The 18125-nt window shown below is 40.1% G+C and overlaps 1 protein-coding gene across 1 annotated transcript; it reads left to right on the top strand.

Moving 5' to 3' along the window:
- The first annotated feature begins 179 nt into the window (after positions 1-179).
- On the top strand, positions 180-18053 carry si:ch211-286o17.1 (hematopoietic progenitor cell antigen CD34). Its single transcript, XM_008279334.1, has 8 exons — positions 180-399; positions 9354-9455; positions 10085-10341; positions 12382-12477; positions 14082-14202; positions 14517-14569; positions 15474-15623; positions 16605-18053. Exons 1-8 carry the CDS (start codon positions 315-317, stop codon positions 16791-16793), a joined length of 1053 nt encoding a protein of 350 aa, XP_008277556.1. The 5' UTR covers positions 180-314; the 3' UTR covers positions 16794-18053.
- The last annotated feature ends 72 nt before the right edge of the window (positions 18054-18125 follow it).

An 18125-nucleotide genomic window follows, 5' to 3' on the forward strand; every position in this document is an offset into this window, starting at 1 on the left:
CAACATCGCAACAAGACCCCATTATCCTCCTTCCCTCCATCTGCCTTATTTCTTCTTCTAAGGGGTGGGGGCACAGAGGAAGGGTTAAAGTAACCAGTGGAAGACGGGGTGTAGGGCTGGGCCTTAGTAAGGGAGGAAGGGGGGTGGCTATATAAAAACTGACAGAACACAAGTGGTGCTTTATCCACCCTGTCCCGCTCTGGGTAAGAGGAAACCCTGAACTGCTTCGGCTCGACCAGCTTTGCCCTTTTCTCTTTCTCTTTCCCTCTCTTTTTCACTCACACCCGTTGGACGTGTGCGCGCTCAGGACCAGAATGGCAGCATCATCTGCACAGAACACACACAGGCCCTGCAAAATGTTAGCTTTCGCTTTGCTTCTCATCACCTCACTCTTCAGTGGTAAGTAGAATACTTAAAAGAGAGTCAATTCTCAGAGATCGTATGACCATCTACTGGGACAGGGAAGGCTGGGGAGGGGTGGGGCCAGGGTGGAGCAGTGTTTGTTTGAATGGCCTTAGAGTTGAATCCAGGTTTTAACCCTACAACCCTTTTACTCTCTGGAATGCTCGCATATTTTAGTTGAATTGAAAACAAATCTATAGCACAGACTTTTTACATTTCAAACAGGGTTGATAAAGACGTGTTTTTACCAAGATCATGGCAGAAAAACATTACTTTTTGGTGTACATTGGCAAACAAAGGGATCGTTTTAAATAGACTGGTTTTCAATTGTGTGGCGGCACATTGAAGTCTTTAATGACAATTTCAAGTGAAGATCTCTGTTTTAAACTTGGGAATTTGCATATTTTGAAAATAATTAGTGGTTTTGGTATCATCTCATTGATTTTTATGTTGTACTTTATTCTTCAGTTTGAACTATTTATGAACCTTCCTCTGATGCTATGCTTGCTATTCCATTGACCTGATTCCCAAGATCTTTCAAGGACTCTGAGAAATGTGTGTATTTATATTTAGCTGGTTGTAATGTGAGGCCAGTGGAAGCATGCGTGAAAGAAGGGTGTGGAGTTTGGTTGTTAATGTGCATTTCAAATGTGGCTGCACTGATGTAGCAAGAGATTTAGCGAGGCATCAGGGATATCTGATGTTGTTTAACTATGCATAAAAACAACATGTGGCTCACATGGCTGGATGTTTATAATGACCAATATAAGAACTTCTGGAATGGAAAACCTCATTTATTGTCAACATTTAAACAATAAAAACATCTGGACGTTCACTTAACACTTACCCAGGGATGTAATACACTCTCTAAGAATCAGTAGCCTTTAGCGCTAGCCAAGACCAAGTCCAAACAGAAAAAATGAAGCACTACTTAAAACTGAGACCAAATAAGGCAATGAACACCACATAAACTTTTCCAAATGTAATAAAACAGTTTCAGTGCTTCTTTTAGCTTTAAGATTTAGATCAGTCTGAAAGTGTGAATAGATACGATTCCAGTTTTATCCTACAAATTTCCTGCAGTGGCAGGAAGAAAAGAAAAGAAAGATGAATCACATGGAGAAAAAATATGCATGAGTTTGTTCAACATCCAATAGTAGTACAAACCAAGTCCAAGATGCCAGAAAAATGGAGCAGAGAATGAACAGCTATACTCTTGTGTGCAGTGCTCTCTGTTGTGGCTGTGAGTGAATCACACACCGCGTTACTTAATTCAAACCTCCTGGCTTGTTCATGGGATGTAGCTTATGGGAATGAGATCATCGGCACTGAGAAGCAGCTACATCTGCCTTGGAAAATAAAACTGCGCTGATATCATTACAGCATATAGATTTCTGAACCAGAGGCAGAAAAACTTTTACTCTGCTCTTGAGGAAAAAAAGAAAATGTCTCTTGATGTGCTCTGCTAACTCAAAGCAACTCAGAACAATTGACACACTGCATCTGGACAAAATGTGTGTCAAGAAAAGATGAAGAGCAATGGAGCAGATAGCACATATTCTACAGATGGAAGGAAAAAAAAGGAAACAAAAATAGAAGACATTTAAGTTTAACCACATTTCAACTACATAATAAAGTATCTGTCTCCTGAGTTAGATAAAATCCTCTCCTGCTGAATTGTCTTACCAACCCAAGAGATGGGAACAGGGCAAAGTTATGTAAGCAGAAGAAAGATGGTCTAACTGTACAACTTTATCCTGAAGACAGAACAAACACACACATGTTGCGTGAGTGTACCGGTTACCCAGACAACCTGGAGGGATGCTGTGCTAGCAGAGGCTGAACGGGCGATGATTAGAAACCTTAACGGGAAACCTCTATTTGGACTGTTAAGCAGACATTTTTCAAAAGTAGTGAGAGGGGTGAGAAGAAGCACTGCACGGAGTATGAAAGATGCTTACACTTGCTTTGTTGTCAGGTATATGATTGAAGTAGTGGTGGAAATTTCAGTTTAAATATCTGAAAACTGTACTTAAAAACAATTTTCATAATAGAGTTTCAGCTCTGCCTGTGCTGTAAAGTGGTTTGAGGAGGCTCTCCAGTTAAGCAATGAACCCTGCCCAACCTCGCTGCCAACCCCAGAGCATGTAATTATGGAAATCATTGTTTGTGTAGCACCCATTGAAGTAACAGATGCACCAAAGAATCACAGAAACAATGTCAACAACAGAGTGCTCCTTCCTCTCATGAAGAAAGCAGCACAGAATGTGCCAAGTCAAATCCCAGTGTCAAGTGAGCCAGTGGTGGCGAGTAGACATCTGGGTGCACACAAAGACACACACACATACAGACACACAGAGACATACACACACACACACTTAAACAGACACAAGATACTCATTCGCTTGGAATAGTGTTTTTCATCCTCTCCTAATAAGAGAAAGCTGCTTTTCCACTCAGCTCTCAGAGGCTTTGCCTTTGAACTTTTTCCAGCCTCTGTGCTTGTGTAGTGTATTCACATACAATAAGCATTCATATGGTATCGCCAAACAAGCTGTTTCATCAAACAAACACAAGGTTGCTGGTGTGCACCTCGATCTACAAATTAGATGAAAGGAAAGAGAAGAGAAGCGAGTGCCTGAATATCAGATTGCAACGCATACAGTAAAAAAATCTTTGAATGCAAGCAATCAATGTTTCAAAAACAGAGAGCAAATCTTCAAACATCAACTAAGTGCACTCTGGTTCAACATCTCGATGGCTTACTGGGCCTTTTTTTCAATACCTCCTAAGGATGTGTGTGCAAGTAATTATGCTGGAAGATTTTTGACAGGTATAGTCTGTCTGAAATTCTTTGCAGACAGAGTAAGTGTAGAACCCCTGGGCCACTGATCCCTCACTCTGCAACAGGATCCCTGAACAATCCTGCATAGTACCTGCTTACACTCAAACCAGACAGGCTCATTCAAGGTAATGCGCAAGGCAGTGAAACTTTAGCGGGCAATTGTGAGTGTGTGAGTTGGGGAGGGGTGGGGTGGGGGAGAGTGATATAATGCTCACAATTGAAAGCAGATGTCATGTTTCCTGATTGTGGTCCCTAGAAACAGGCATCGGGCTCTCGATAAGGAGCTGCAGTGGCCTTGGGGCTGGGCTAGGCGAACGCTGCAGCTGGGCAGCATTGGGTGAAGCAAATGCTGTTTCACTGGCTTGATTGAAACCATAAGATCCAGTTGCTTTTCTGCCATGAGAGAAGAATGGCCTGGGTTCTGCTATTAATCGCTGTGACAGGAGTGACAGGGGAGGGGGCGCTGAGGGGGCACAGCAGGGGGGTTAAGATAGTGGGGTCAGCAGACTGTTGTTTCAAAGAGGGTAGAGTTGCAGAGCATGTTTAACCCTACAGGACCGCACTCCGATGTCACATTCCTCAGCACGCTCTCAACAAATTCGGATTCTTGAAGAGCAGTAGGTTATTAAATCATGAAAACACTCCTTTTGAGATAACAAAACTCTGAATGAATGTTTTTATTCTGGTGGAATTCTGTGTGGAAATAGAGGTAATGAACAAAATGTTGTTCAGCTCCAGAATTTTGGTAGTATATGTAGATAATTTCAACATCTCAGCTTCAGATTAACTTCTTGAGCAACACTGTAAAAAAGTAAACTCAACTTTTATAGTGTTTTTCCTATAAAGTGATCACACCTTCATCCCCTCCTTTTATTTTAAAAATCCATGTTGGTGTGAGTGAGTGAAGCAGAGTTTGTGTGAAAGTGGTGTCATTTTGGATCAAATTTCTATTCAGCTATTCAGCCTCTAAAGAGGTATTTTGCAAATAATTTTATGAATTGGGCAATTATGTTTACAAATAACAATGATTAAGTTACAGTTATTACAATAATTAAGTCATATTTAATTATGACTTTAAAAACATCATGCTTTTGTGACTGATTTATATTGTAGCTGTGATCAACCAAGCATGTGAGTCCCAGAACAGGAAGTGTTAAGGGATTCATCTCTGCTGCCTCTTTCCACGGCCTCTGCTCAATTAACACTGTGGAAGGCATTCAGCATACTGCAAACAGATACAAAGAGAATATTTCAAGGATATAAACCCCGACCCAGTGGAAAAAAAAGGAAGCGATATGTCTTAAACGTTTACAGAAGCTGTCTTGACCCAGCAGACTCTCACGCACTCAGGACGGTTAGGAAATGTAAATTTAGCTTCAAAACCAGCAGAAATACATTTTGGTCAGCGTCAAAGCTGGCAGCTTAAATCAGCGCTGTGGTTCCCTGCACAAATACTACCTAATAGAGTAGCTAACCTATACTGCATGTGGGGGTGCTAGTGGAAGCTCAAACACTGGGACTTTGACACGGTGGTCCACTAATGTGTGCAGACCATTATCACCTCACCATGCCCCATTACAGGGAACTGGGCTCTCCTCGACAGAAGCAGGGAGAGGCCAGGGGCCCCCGGGGACATAATGCCATATTTTCAGACTCAACGTCCCTCCTCAACATGTAGCACATGACTTTCTGGAAGCCAAGCCAGAACTGGAAGCCAAAGCCACAGGAGGGTCGACTCACTGAAAACATCCAACAGCTGGCTCATGCTTCATTTATACCGGCATACCATGGAGGGTGCACTCTGAAACATGTGCAGCGGTTGTGGTTGAATGGGTGCATTTTGTTGATTTAAATGCAAACCCCTCTAATCAGTGAAGTACTCTACTGATATAGTTTAATTTAAGAGGCATGGGAATTGTAAATGCAGATTTACATAAGGAAAAACGTGTCTCCTACCTTTATGTGGAACTTGTGCATGTTGGGCTCATATATACACAGTGAAGCAAATCGTAAGAGACTGAAGACAGGCAAAGCTTTCTAGCTCAGCGGGAGAGAAAGTAGCTTCTGCAATACAAATCTCTGCATGTTGCTTTATGTTACATTATGTGGTATAGGAGGTGTGAAGGGTGAAGCCTGAATCTCACCTCGATGGAGGCCTGGGATTAGTTGTGCGTGACTGGGAGAGGGTGAAGGAGACAGAGGGTTGGGAGAGAGCAGGGCGTGGAGCTCAAAGCTTGTCTTCTTCCAAAGCCTGCCACATTCCTCCATCCAGAGTCCCAAGAGATGGAGGGGGGGGAGCAAATCCAGACCACAGCCGTCATTCACGGCAATCTGGTGGGAAAATCTTCAAGAGCGCAATGAAGTCAGGGCCTGCGTTGAATAACATATGGAGTCTGGGCTGATTAGCTCAGTTTGATTCGTCATGTTTGTACAATGATAGCGAGACACACGACTGATGATTGATATCTTGGCTGCTTTAAATCTTACGCAAAAAGAAGGAATGAAAGACAACTCAGTGTGCGTATTAGTGGCGAGGGTCAGGGGTTGTGAGCACCACAGATGTACCATATGTGTTTGTTGGTGGTGCAGTTCAATAAGGCCTGTGAGTATCACATTTAGCTGTAGCCATTGTTGAGTGGGAGTGTGGCGGATAGAGAGAGGTGGTGATGGGTTCAGAGGTCATGCTGTTAGGAAGCACGCTGACCTCACGTAGGGAGCACGGCTGCAGAAAACTCCAGAGACAGCGACGTATCAATTACGGCACAAAGGTCAAGACTAAAATCTAACCTCAAAATAACAGAAAAGCCACTTGCAGTCCCTCTTTCTTCTACAAACAGTAAACCAATACTATCAAAACAGATGGAATTTTTGGTCATTCTGTAACAAGCATTAGAAACATTAAGTGAAATCCTGAAATCAGATTTACTTGAAGCTTTTAGGTATGTAGTCAAAACAATACAATAAAAGGTAGTCACTCAAATCCTACTGTTTCGGTAAATGTTGATCATAAGATGCAATTTTATGCAGAGGTTTCATTCCATCTGGTTTCTGCTCTGCCGGGAAAGTTTGTTTGTGTGTAATGAGTGATGGCTGGTCAGAGTTTACTGGCTGTGCTGGCAGCGTTGCGAAAAAGAAAAAAAAAGAGGCCTTATGTTATTGTGCCTGAAGCTAAACAAGCTTGTTTTGCTTCATGAAAATGTGGCAGCACAGTTTTACAAGTGAGCTTGAGGTGCTATGACATCATGAACACATTCTAGTAAAACATAGTTGATTTGTACAGTATGGGTTTAAAATCCTCTTTAATCCAGCAAACTCAGACATTGTATTAAAACACTGCCAACTTTGACGTGGCTATAAAAGAGGTGCAAATTAATGTGCAGTCATTCACCACAAGATCCCTACAAAAAGGCACTAGAGATGGCCTCAATCCCCCAAACATATCAGCCACAGTGTAAATCTTTAGTGACAGAGTTTTACCCTCTAGTCCACTACAACTCACCCAGTGACAGAAGGTGATCACAAAGCTAAAACAGCATGTTTCAGCCTCGCTTCTCTGGCACTCCTGTGTGTCACTGTTGTATGAGAAAACCTAATTTATGTCGGACCATCTCACCCATTCTGAACCTCATCCTTTCCATTAAAATAAACAGACAGACCACCCAGAGATGGAGCAGGGGTGGCAGCTGTAGACTCCAAGTTAGGAAAAAGGTCTAAAAGACATATTTAGCAAGGGAAGGAGGATCCTGAACTGTTGCTGGTCCTCACCCACAAGCTCCTCATAGGAAATGAGAGACACCAAGTATAATAAAAATGGGGCACTACATTTGGCAGCATTCCTGCTTCATAGTGAAACTTGAGTATGACTACAATACAGACTTCATTGTAGATTTGCAAGAGCACAGAAGCTACAAATCTGTCCAGAGACTCTGATGTGTTTTCTCCTTCAATTAAAACAGTGTCAAAGTGTAGCAGAGATACTGTATGACAGCTGCATCGGATGGTTGCAAACACTAAACATGCCAGAGGACCTCCTTGGAGATTACTGCCCCACCTGCTAGCTCAGCACACTACAGTGTTTGCTCTGTACTCGTGGCACCTGTCTGTCACAATGATTTATCCAAGAAGTCGGTGGACATGTGTCACAGTGCCACCACTGTGTCAATGTGTGTGCTTCACACGTGAAAACCTCAAGTGGTGTCGACAGATAGAGAAACAGCTCCATGAGGAGACAGTAACAATCCACAACAATCCAGAAAAACAATCGGCAATGTCGAGCAGAATTAGGTTTTAAAAGCTAAAAACACAATTGCAACTTCAATTAAATCACATTTTTCATAGCATTTCTGTATTATATATTAATGAAATTAAACACACAGATCACTGAAAGTCTGAAAAAAAAGTGCAAATATTTTGATGTTGTATATTGAAACATAAGAGTCAACCAAGCTAAAAAAAATAAATAAATAAATTTAGAAGAAGGTCAGTTTAAAACCACACAATATCCTCAATCTTATCTATTACATGCAATATATGGTAAAAACGATATTTAAATGTTCACAAATGTAATGGCATATTTTACACTAATGAGTCACAGTCACATATGTTCAAACTGAAAACAGCAGCAGTTTAATTTCTTCTTAAAGTAAACAAGGGCATGAGTGGCAGTAAAATGTAGCTCAGGGGGCAGTACAGCATTTAAAAGCCTGAAATCAATCACAAACTTAATCTGGGTACTAGGAAGGGAATGACATAGCAAGAGAGGGTAGAAGTAATGAGATCTGCAGAGGCAAGGCATTATGGGAAGGTTTTAAGAGTGAGGTAATGCTGTTGTTGTTAGACAAGAGAGAAGGAGATCTGGGGGAAAGGAATGAATGCTGGGTATTCTGCTTTCACTTTCTCGATCACATTCCTGCAATTTGACCTGAACCAATTAAAGCAACGAAGACCTGAGGTTCATTAAGGTAGAAACTGCAAAGTGTGATATCCTATTTTATTAATCAGTTCAGATAAAAAGTCATCCAGGTTGTTACAGTTGAAATAATGAGCAGCTGAAAGAAACCTCACAACAAACACCCAATTCTTTGAGTTAGTGTTGAAAATGATCAAGGACTTTTACTCCAAAGTCATACAACTTCCTGAAAATGAACAATGGTATGATGACCTATTACATAACTCCAAAATTTGGAAAAAGTTGTATTATGTTTTCAATGGCATCATTACCTGGCACCTTTCAGCAGTACGTTTAATCAGGGCATTCAGCAGTTTAACAGAGTTGATGGAAAAATCTTTCCGCTCACATTTATATATTTCAGAAAGGCATTTTGTGTATCCCATTTTTTTCGTCTAACTCAGAGTGACTCTCCGTAACCACAAGGCCTGCTGTAAAGCCTTGGAGTGAGAAAGATTGCATTTCAAAGTAAATGGCTTTATGACGTGATCCGTGGATCTGAGAGCTTCAGTTATCTACTGCAATAAGATCTATTACCCAATCTTCCATCGCTGCAGAGGCCTCTGGGGACACAAAGGAGTCATACTGCCAGCACACCGAGGAGGTCTCATGCAAGAGTTCATGCATTAGGATGATAACTGACATTAAGATAGCACACTGTTGAAAACTGCAGACCATCCAAGCTATACAGTAAGGCGCTACCTCACATTAAGACTTCAGTAACAGCTCCATTATTATCAACTTTATTACCTCAGCTACATAAATATATTGACCTGATGTAGGTTAAGGCCTCAAGTTTCTTCTACGTAGCTGGACTGAACTGAAAAGCACTAGGCAAGATGCTTTCTTTAAAACATATTTATCACTCTGTATCAACAAATGGCAACAGCATGAGTTTCTGCCACAAAATGCCCCCAAGGGCACATCTGACAATGTGGTATTAGGTATAAATACCTCAAGCAGTGAAAATGACCATAGCAGCAAAAAGAAAAAAAGAAAACTTTCCTTCATAAAGCAGCAATTTGATCACTGTGTGTCCACATTGGTAAATGTGAGCCTACTGTAGGATTTATAAAAGAATGTGACAAAGTTTTCTTGCTGATTTGATTATATCTATGTTAATTCGGACCTTTATGGTGATGTATTCTGATCTTACAGCAGGAGTCATGGCACAGGAGGATGAGGTTGTTGCAGCCACAGTGCCACTTGTGGACGCATATATACGAGGAGACATGATTCCATTGACGACCGCAGTTCCAGGTAAGAAACACTTACAAGTAAAAAAATCTATCTAAATGTTTTGGAGGTTTACTTTTCAGATTGACTAACCAATGTGAATAATGGGCTCACTGATGGGAAAAATAAACGCCCTGTCCCTTGTGATCTAGGGAAAATTAGGTCAATAAAAATACAAACAAATATCTGCTTGTGTGCTCTAAAAAGCACTTGCACAAAGTCACTACAACTAAGTTATTGTCCAACCTTGTCCCTACCAAAAGACATCATGTGCTTACCACCACTGGAATTCGTGATTGATCCACACCATAAAATGTAATATCGACATTAACAAAAGACAAATACCAAGATGAAGAAAAAATTCTACTACTGTGTTGCAAAAGCCTGATAAAGTTGATCCTATTAGCATGTGTACCACAATATATCTACAGTTAAAGTGCAGCTAAGCCCCTGGGCTGAAGACATTGTTGTAGCTGAAATACCATAAACTTCTTTTCAGAATGAACTGTTACTAACCTCAGATAATGTCGTAAAAAACACAGCATATCAACTTTGAAACAAAACTTCAAAATGCGTAAATTATCGGCCAAGTATATGACTTTCTTCTCCTAATATCTAACAAGTTAACCATCTAAGTTGAATTGCTTTTTCAGAGACAGAGGACCCACAAGGTCAAATCCTGGTTCTCCCTACTATGGAATCTCTCGAGCCTACTGAACAGACTACAGCAGCAGCAGCAACAAAGGCAGCAGGAGACAATGACAACGACAGGCCTGCAACTCCAGAGGAAGTAGGTGATGAAGGAATTGAATTCACAGTTAATGTGCTGACTGAAAACCCTGAAATCGTGGAACCAGAGACCCCAGCACCTATTCCTTCTAGAGGCGACGGCCCTGGTGACAAAAAACAGGTAAGATAACAGAGAGCCTTCACATTACTCGGTCTGTCATAAAACAATATAAATATATGGATATTGTTTTTCAAATATGCAAACTGTAGGAATACATTGTGATATCTGTGGACAGAAATATGTTAATGGATGCAACAAGAAAATGTCATCAATAAAATATAGGATTACTATCACCTTTAATACCAGTGGTAGTACCGAGTATTGAGGCACACTTTTTTGTGCATCAAATTTTCAAATGACAATGAGACATGACCCTATTTGCAAATGATGAATGGTTGTGTTTTTTGCATAAGAACATTAGGCTGCATTTTTATACTACTGAGAACCTCGCATCTACAAGCCACATTTACTTTACATTTGTACATTTGTTTACAAATGCTATGCTCACAGCCAAAACTGGATAAAAATTTGTTGTGTATGAATAATTGATCTCAGTTCCAAAGCCAGTGGGATCTTGATTTTCTTTTGTTTTTCTAAGACTGTCAGACAAATCCATTATTAATCAAAGTATGCTGTGCTGTAAGTACAAATCTTGATTTCCTCGAAAGAAAATCAATAAATGATGGTAAATCAATGTCAGCAAAATGATTGAAAAGACTGTTTTTAAGGTTTTCCAGTCAGTTTTCAATTACATCACAGCACTGACACTGCATGACAACACAGACAGTGGGAAAGTCTCAGTCTAGTTATTAGATTCCAGTGTGGCATTTGACATACTTGACCACAATTTATTAGCGGAAAGACTGAAAAACTGAGTGGGACTCTCAGGCACTGTGCTAAACTGGTTTGAATCATATTTGAAAGACAGACTACTTTGTGTCAGTAAATACACATATGAGCATACAAAAATGACATATGGAGTTCCTCAAGGCTCCATTCTTAGGCCTCTATTGTTCAATGTTAACATGCCCCTCCTGCTTGCTCAGACTGTAGAAAACAGACTTATAACAATTATGCAGGTAATTTAAAACAATATCACAAGGTGAGTGTGATCCCATAGAGGCAATAAGTAGGTAGACAAAACAAATTGGTTGGCAAATGTGGCAAAATTTCATCCACTTCAATAAATAATAATAATAATAATAATAATAATAATAATAATAATAACAACATTGAAATAATTCTTGGTACTGTGGAGCTAAAAAAAAAAAAAAAAGTTCAGCCAACCAAGCCAACACACTATAGTAAAGTCAGTCTACTATTGCCTGAATGTATCAAAAATTTAGGAAATCCATGCACAAATCCTAAGTAACCTTGGCTACTGTAATGTAATAAAATGTGAATGAGATAGAGGCACAATTCAGAACACTGCTGCCAGAATCCTCACCAAGACCAAGTCAGTGGACCACATCAGTCCAGTTACCAGGCTGTTACAGTTGCTTCCTGTCTGTTTCACTGTTCAAAAAGCACTGAATGTTTTAAGACTGATATACATTACTGAGCTGCTGCTTCATTATGAACCATCCAGACATCTCAAACCATCATGGAGATGTTTTATTACAATCCCCAGGGTTAAAACTAAACATAGAGAAGCAACATTCAGTTTTTAGGCTCCACATATCTGGAATAAAACTCCCAGAAAACGTAATGTCTGCTCTACCTTGCATTTCATAAAGTTAAACTTCCGACAATTTATTCAGACCTTGCACTGCACTTCAAATTTAAATATCCTGTTTAATCTGCTTTACTCTATTTTATCTTTAGATTATCCCTTTAAATCCTATCTATGTGTCTTTAAAATGGTCTTGTGTTATTTTCTTAATGCCTTTTATGTTTTATGTATGCTATAAAAAAGCATAAAATAAAAGTACGTGTTTATACTAGAAGGAGCAATTTAGAGCCATTCACCTTAAAAAGTCTGTCAAGTCATATAAATCACGTATTTTATCATGTTAAAGGCAGCAGCCACAAACCTAAATCATTGAATCATTGAATCTTAATAATTCCTTACAACTAACTGAAACCATACAGCAGTAATGAGCCTAATGGTAAGAAAGGGATGTCACAAGTACATGAAGGAGTTTTGGTTTCTCTTCCCAGCCAGTGTCGGTGCAGGATGATGTCGTCTGTGTGAGCAAAGAGGCTGTCCAGGACAAAAACGCTGTCAGTCTAAAACTCAAGGCATCCTCCAACTGCGTAAGTTCTGAAAATATTTCCTTCTGTTTCTTATGTATCTGCTTGATTTACAATGAAATCGTTTTGAAGGTAGAACAAAAAGAAGGATGCTCAGAGGTGAAATTGAAGATACGATACAGCAGAGATGAAAGCAAAGAATCCTAAAAAGGACCACATCATTTTGCAGACGTTGAAAATATTCCTGCACATTCAAAAAACAACCAATTGCACTAGAAAAGAAAACAGCCAAGGCCTTGGTTTGCTCGTCATTCCCAGTGGTCTGCCAGCTTTTTAAACGTGAACTCAGTAAGAAATTCTTCCTCATTTCAGCTGCAGTAACTTAAATGAAGGCAGCAAATTAATGAAGCCAGAGAAAAACTGTGTCCATCCATCCTTATCGATGTCTACTTCTTAGGTGGGAAGGAAAGTCAAAGAGATTTTTGTAGTATGAAACCCAGAGTATGGATTGCAGTGTGAGGGCAAAGGGGGGAGCACAATGGGTGGGCTCAAAGCTGCTGTAGAATGTATAATGTATAGAGACCTGGAGCAGCAGCAGCAGTGTGTGTGTGCGCGTGTGTGTGTGTGTGTGTGTGTGTGTGTGTGTGTGTGTGTTTCTGTTTAGAAATATAAATTCTTCAGTGTCTCAAAGGTGTTATCTTCGAGGTCTACAGAAATCTCAGCTTCTGTGTGGAGGTCTGAGCCCCACAAGATTTCAGGTAGCCACAGCTCTCATAAAGCCTAAAGCAGTAAATGTATTTACATTAAACAATGAATAAACAGCTGTAACCAGTTAAACAACATGGGTACTTGCACACAAAAGACATCAATGAAATATACCAGCTTTCCTTTATCTTTTCTGATTAATTAATTAATTAATTAACCATTAACCAAGAGGCATTTTGTAAATTGAACTGCTTAATGTCTGTGTAAAATGATCAAAGATCGGCAGCATAATTGATAGTCACACAGGTTTATAGAGGACTAAACTGACACCTAAAATGAACCCTGCTTCAACTCAGGGAATCAACACTGCTCAAGAGAGAAGACTCAAACATTCTGGAGGCGTTGGTCTCTCTGTTATTTAAAGAGTAGATTATTTCAGTAATGGTATGTGGAATTCCTGATTTCCTAAATATATCAAAGGGTGATGGAACTATAAATAAGGTGTTGGTGATATCTCACATGAAGCTATGTAATGGAAATGCTCACCAAGTTTATTGCAAAGCATTCTGCTGCCATGACAGGGAAAATATAACCAAAATCCAGGTATCTGACACACTTCTGGCACTGCCCCCTGCCCATAAATGCACAGTCTTGTAAGAAAGCCATCTGTGCACTCCTGAACTGGCATCAAGGGCTCCTAGAGTGTGGTAGTTTCTGATGTTTGGATCAGATTACATAAGGAAAAAAGGTAGTATGCAGAGCTGTGATAACCCTGATTGGATTTTTTAAAAAAGGGGGGGGAAAAAAGATAAAAAAAGATGAAGCAACTGAAGGTGAAGGGATTAGAGGAGGAGAGGAAGATTGAAGGCGATATTGAAGGCAATTTAGGTTTTAATTAAACTGCTCAGATGCTGAAATGATTTTTTTCCCCCCCAATATTAATAGTTTTGGTCTTTTTGCAGAAAAACACAAAAGTGAAGATTGAAAGTGTTCTGCAGGAGCTGTGTGGGGAAGACTGTAAACTAGAGATTTACCAGGAAGACAACACAGATGAAATCCTTGTGTCTGGGAAGTATGTTGAAGGTCAGTAGTATTTTTGTGGTAATTAAAATGATAAAAGAGCTCACTGCTACACCTCATATGCCTGCAGGTGATATCAAGTGTTTTAGCCTCTGATGAGCAGCCTTGTTATGCCTGCTTTTTACTTTTCTGTAAGCAGTAGTTTACTTCCTGTTAAAACCACATTAATATCATCTCCATTGTACCAAACTTTAAAAAAATGCTGATTTGCTTTATGCTAGGGTCTCTTTTTCACCACTACGGCACCTTATAATTAAGAAGCACCTTGTGATAGTTAAAACACAAACTAAAACTTTATTTCTTGTTCCTATTTGCAGATGATGTGGCAGGCATGGCCAACAAGTTCAACAATGACAACATTAAAGACAAGGTAAAATGTAATTTATAACATATTGCAGAATGCTCTACATATTTATATCTATCTTATCCCTATAATACAGTTATATATATATATTTTGAGTTCAGTTGAATACAGTGGAGTCATGATTAAGTGCGTGACTGTGGTTTTCCAAACTGCCCATATTGAGCCAACATTGGAAATCACACAATGCACCAAGAAGGGCCTGTAAAACACAACCTAAAAGTTGCATCGACTCAGCCAGCTAAATTTTCTGGTTGAGTCACAATCAAATTTGATGGGAAAATACACTGGGGAGAAGAAAAACACTCCCTGAGTTTGCAGACTTTTTCAAAGGCTTCAAGCTGCCAGGCTGGCAGTCAGTGTGACAAACAAAAAGCCCACAAACAACCCACTTGTCAGCTGCAAAACATTTTTTCTAATACCTAGGGAACAATATCGGGTTATGGGTGTGCCTGTCACACCCAGCTGTCTCTTTGCGTTCAACATACTCTATCTTTTTCCTCCCTTCACCGCCATATGCTGAGTGACCTTATTAGCAATTTACCGGTTTTCCGACACAGTCACTCTTCATTATTCTGTCTATAGTCTGCTTACTGGCATTGTTTTTGTTTTTGTTTTGACTCGGCCTTGAAGTCGAGTGATATACTGTCAATACTGTAGGTACATTTTCGTAAACAAAGATTTTTGGGTGGGGTTGTTTTTCCCCTCAAACTTTCGGTTACGTTAGACGAGACCACAGTGACTGGATAGTGAAGGTCTTCTTGTGTCAGCAAAACAACTGCACATATTCAAAACACAATGCATCAAGTCTAATTTCTTCATGGAGGTCTGTTACAGTCAGTTTAGAAATACTGTAATTTTGACTTGGTTCAGACACACAAAAACTTGATTTTGTTCGCATTTGTGCCATTAGACGGACGTGGAGGAGGCTGTTCCTCGCTGGGGCAGGAACTCTAAGTTGGTGCTGGTTTCCTTGCTGCTGACTGGCCTGTTGTTGGCTGCCCTACTGGTAGCCGGTTATTACCTCAAGACGCATCGCAAGAACTCCAAAGGAGTCAGACTGGTGAGTAGATTGGAGGTGTCACTCCATTAATGTCAAATAAAACAAAAATCTGTAGTTGTAGAAACTTCAGGGAACAGTATGACATACAATTTTCTTTTTAAGAGCACACATCAAATGTTTTATATTAGAAAAAAATAATCTGACCAAGACCCTGACTACCTTAATAGACAGTTCATCTGGAAAAAGGCTGGCAAACAGTTGTACTGCCCTAACCTGAGGTACTGTGGCCCCTCAAGATCCAGTTCACTGAGGAAATTGTACACAGCGACTGTTTATTTGAGAGAAAAGCAAAAAGAAGGGAAAAAAAAACCTACATATGGATTTGCGGTCAGATGTATGGTTATCCTCCAGTCAATCCCCGACTCAAGGGAGGACATGCTTGACTCATATGTCTAATAACTTAAAGCAGCATTAGGTCCTTTCTGCTTTTTCTACTCTAACCCCTTTGCCAGGGGGGCCACACATGGTTTTAGTTTTTCGATGAAAGTTCATGACATCATTCCTTAAAGCATTTACATATGCTGACACGCCCGTGTGATGGTTTAGAATAACAGCGTGTTGAATCATGCTGTATTCATTTAATAGATTCAGTTGGAATCATTTAAAAAGTCTTTGCTGGCAGATGGGGCCCCTCACCAAACTTTGCTTACTTTCACAAACAAAGAGTTCAAACGGCATTTTCACCTAGAAGCACAGTGAAACAACAAGTGTGCCTGCATATTGTTAAGGGTTCGACAGTGAAACAAGTACCAACACCCTACTGAGTGCACACACAGCTGCAGCCCATAAACCTTATTAACAAAGAATGCATTTGTTTATTTTTCAAACAACGCCCACCAAAATAAATCCATTTTCAAGTACGCACTTTCTTACTAGCTTGTCTGTCATATTTGAACATTAAAAACCTATGTAGTCTGTGTTAAGCTTCTCCCAATACAATGTAAGCTCTGATCTGAAGTCTTGGCTCTGTGCTTTCCCCAGGCCGAGTCTTTCCAGGTGGATGAGGAGAACCAGGCCAATACCCTGGTGTCTGTGGCCCCCCTGCCCCAGGAGCCTCTTGACAAGCCCACTGTTAATGGAGAGTCTCCACCAGAAAACGGGACCAACCCCACCCCCACTACTAATGGACACTCTGCCACCCAGACCCCAGTGGCTGACACGGAGATGTGAATCATGACACCTTCGACCTCCAATCTCCTGTTCTACCAATCACCCACTACCCACTCACCCCTCTCTGCTACCACAGTGTCAAAAACACTGAGACAAATCCGAGCTGAATCTGTCACATACATCCCCCACCCCCCCCTCACCCTGCAGCTCTCCGGATGATGACAACAATGATGAAGCCCATGCTGACAATATGATGACAATGATGACAGTGCCTGTAATGTGAAAAGTTTGCGAACACTTACCTTTTGCTGGTGTCAAGTGGAGCCTGCATACGCTGTTTGGGACTGAGACCGGCTGACAGGGATTTGTTAGCAGTTCTGACTTCAGTCTAGTTGTAACAGTCTTTGTAGAATCATCAAATAATGCCAAATATGTTCTGTTGATCCCTGAAGAAGCAGCAGAGAATGCTCTGTTATTTGAATCCAAAACTGCGGGGCAATGAAACCAATGAAGCCAGGCAGTTGAACGTTAACTAATTTTTGTACTGTTGTAAAAAGGACTGACACTCACTGCTTTCTTTCTTCTTTTTTTGTCTGCCTCTGTATTTGTCTGAAAGTGAATGAAGGATGCATCAAGTTCAAATTTACTGAAAGTTGCCTACTTTTTCTCATATATAATTGTCACACTGTAATTACATAAAAAAAGAAAGCTGCCATATTTTCTTGGTATCATTGCTGGTGTTCATCACAGAAACTAGGAGATCTGCTGACTAAGTATTCATAAACAAAATTGTTAAATAAAAAGCAACAAGTAGGATCTCTAGTTTCACTACGGACCGAAACAATGCTACCGAGGTTTTATAATGTATCACCTGAAAACTATGTAATTGCCTCAATGCTTTCAACTTTAGCCTACTGAACAACCAAACCTCTGTAACTGACCTCAGGTCAATGTTTAATTGGATCAGGTTGCGAAGTACATTTCTATTTTTGTGTTTTTTTTAAAACATATTTTGTACAGTTTTTTTTTTTTTAACAAATGCTAGTTTTCCTACTCTTATCACTGTCTTAGGGAATGGTAAAGCCAAAAAAAAAATCACTGCCATGAAATTCCTTCGTAGCCCACAGCAGGTTCAGCATTCCCAAGACTGCCTTTATGTCCTTGTTGATATGAAACTTTCTTTTTTTACATCTGTGGTACACATGTTTTGCTTCTCTTTTAAACAACTGGCTGCTTTCATAATGTACTGCATGTGTAAATAAGCTTACTTTCTGTTATTCGTACCTGTGCCTGATTCATAAACTGTGACTGTTGACAATATCTTGTTATCCAGATTGTCTTAAGCTCACTTGTGTTGTGCTGACTTGATCAGAAATCAAACAGTTTTTCCAG

The sequence above is a fragment of the Stegastes partitus genome, unplaced genomic scaffold (genome assembly GCF_000690725.1).
Source record: "Stegastes partitus isolate 25-593 unplaced genomic scaffold, Stegastes_partitus-1.0.2 Scaffold5, whole genome shotgun sequence".
In the NCBI taxonomy this organism is placed as follows: Eukaryota; Metazoa; Chordata; class Actinopteri; family Pomacentridae; genus Stegastes; species Stegastes partitus.

Excerpts from the sequence above, each read along its gene's own strand:
- si:ch211-286o17.1 (XM_008279334.1), top strand. The coding sequence starts at position 315 with ATGGCAGCATCATCTGCACAGAACACACACAGGCCCTGCAAAATGTTA. Across the intron at positions 400-9,353 it reads CATCACCTCACTCTTCAGTG|CAGGAGTCATGGCACAGGAG; the intron begins GTAAGTAGAATA and ends CTGATCTTACAG. Across the intron at positions 9,456-10,084 it reads ATTGACGACCGCAGTTCCAG|AGACAGAGGACCCACAAGGT; the intron begins GTAAGAAACACT and ends TTGCTTTTTCAG.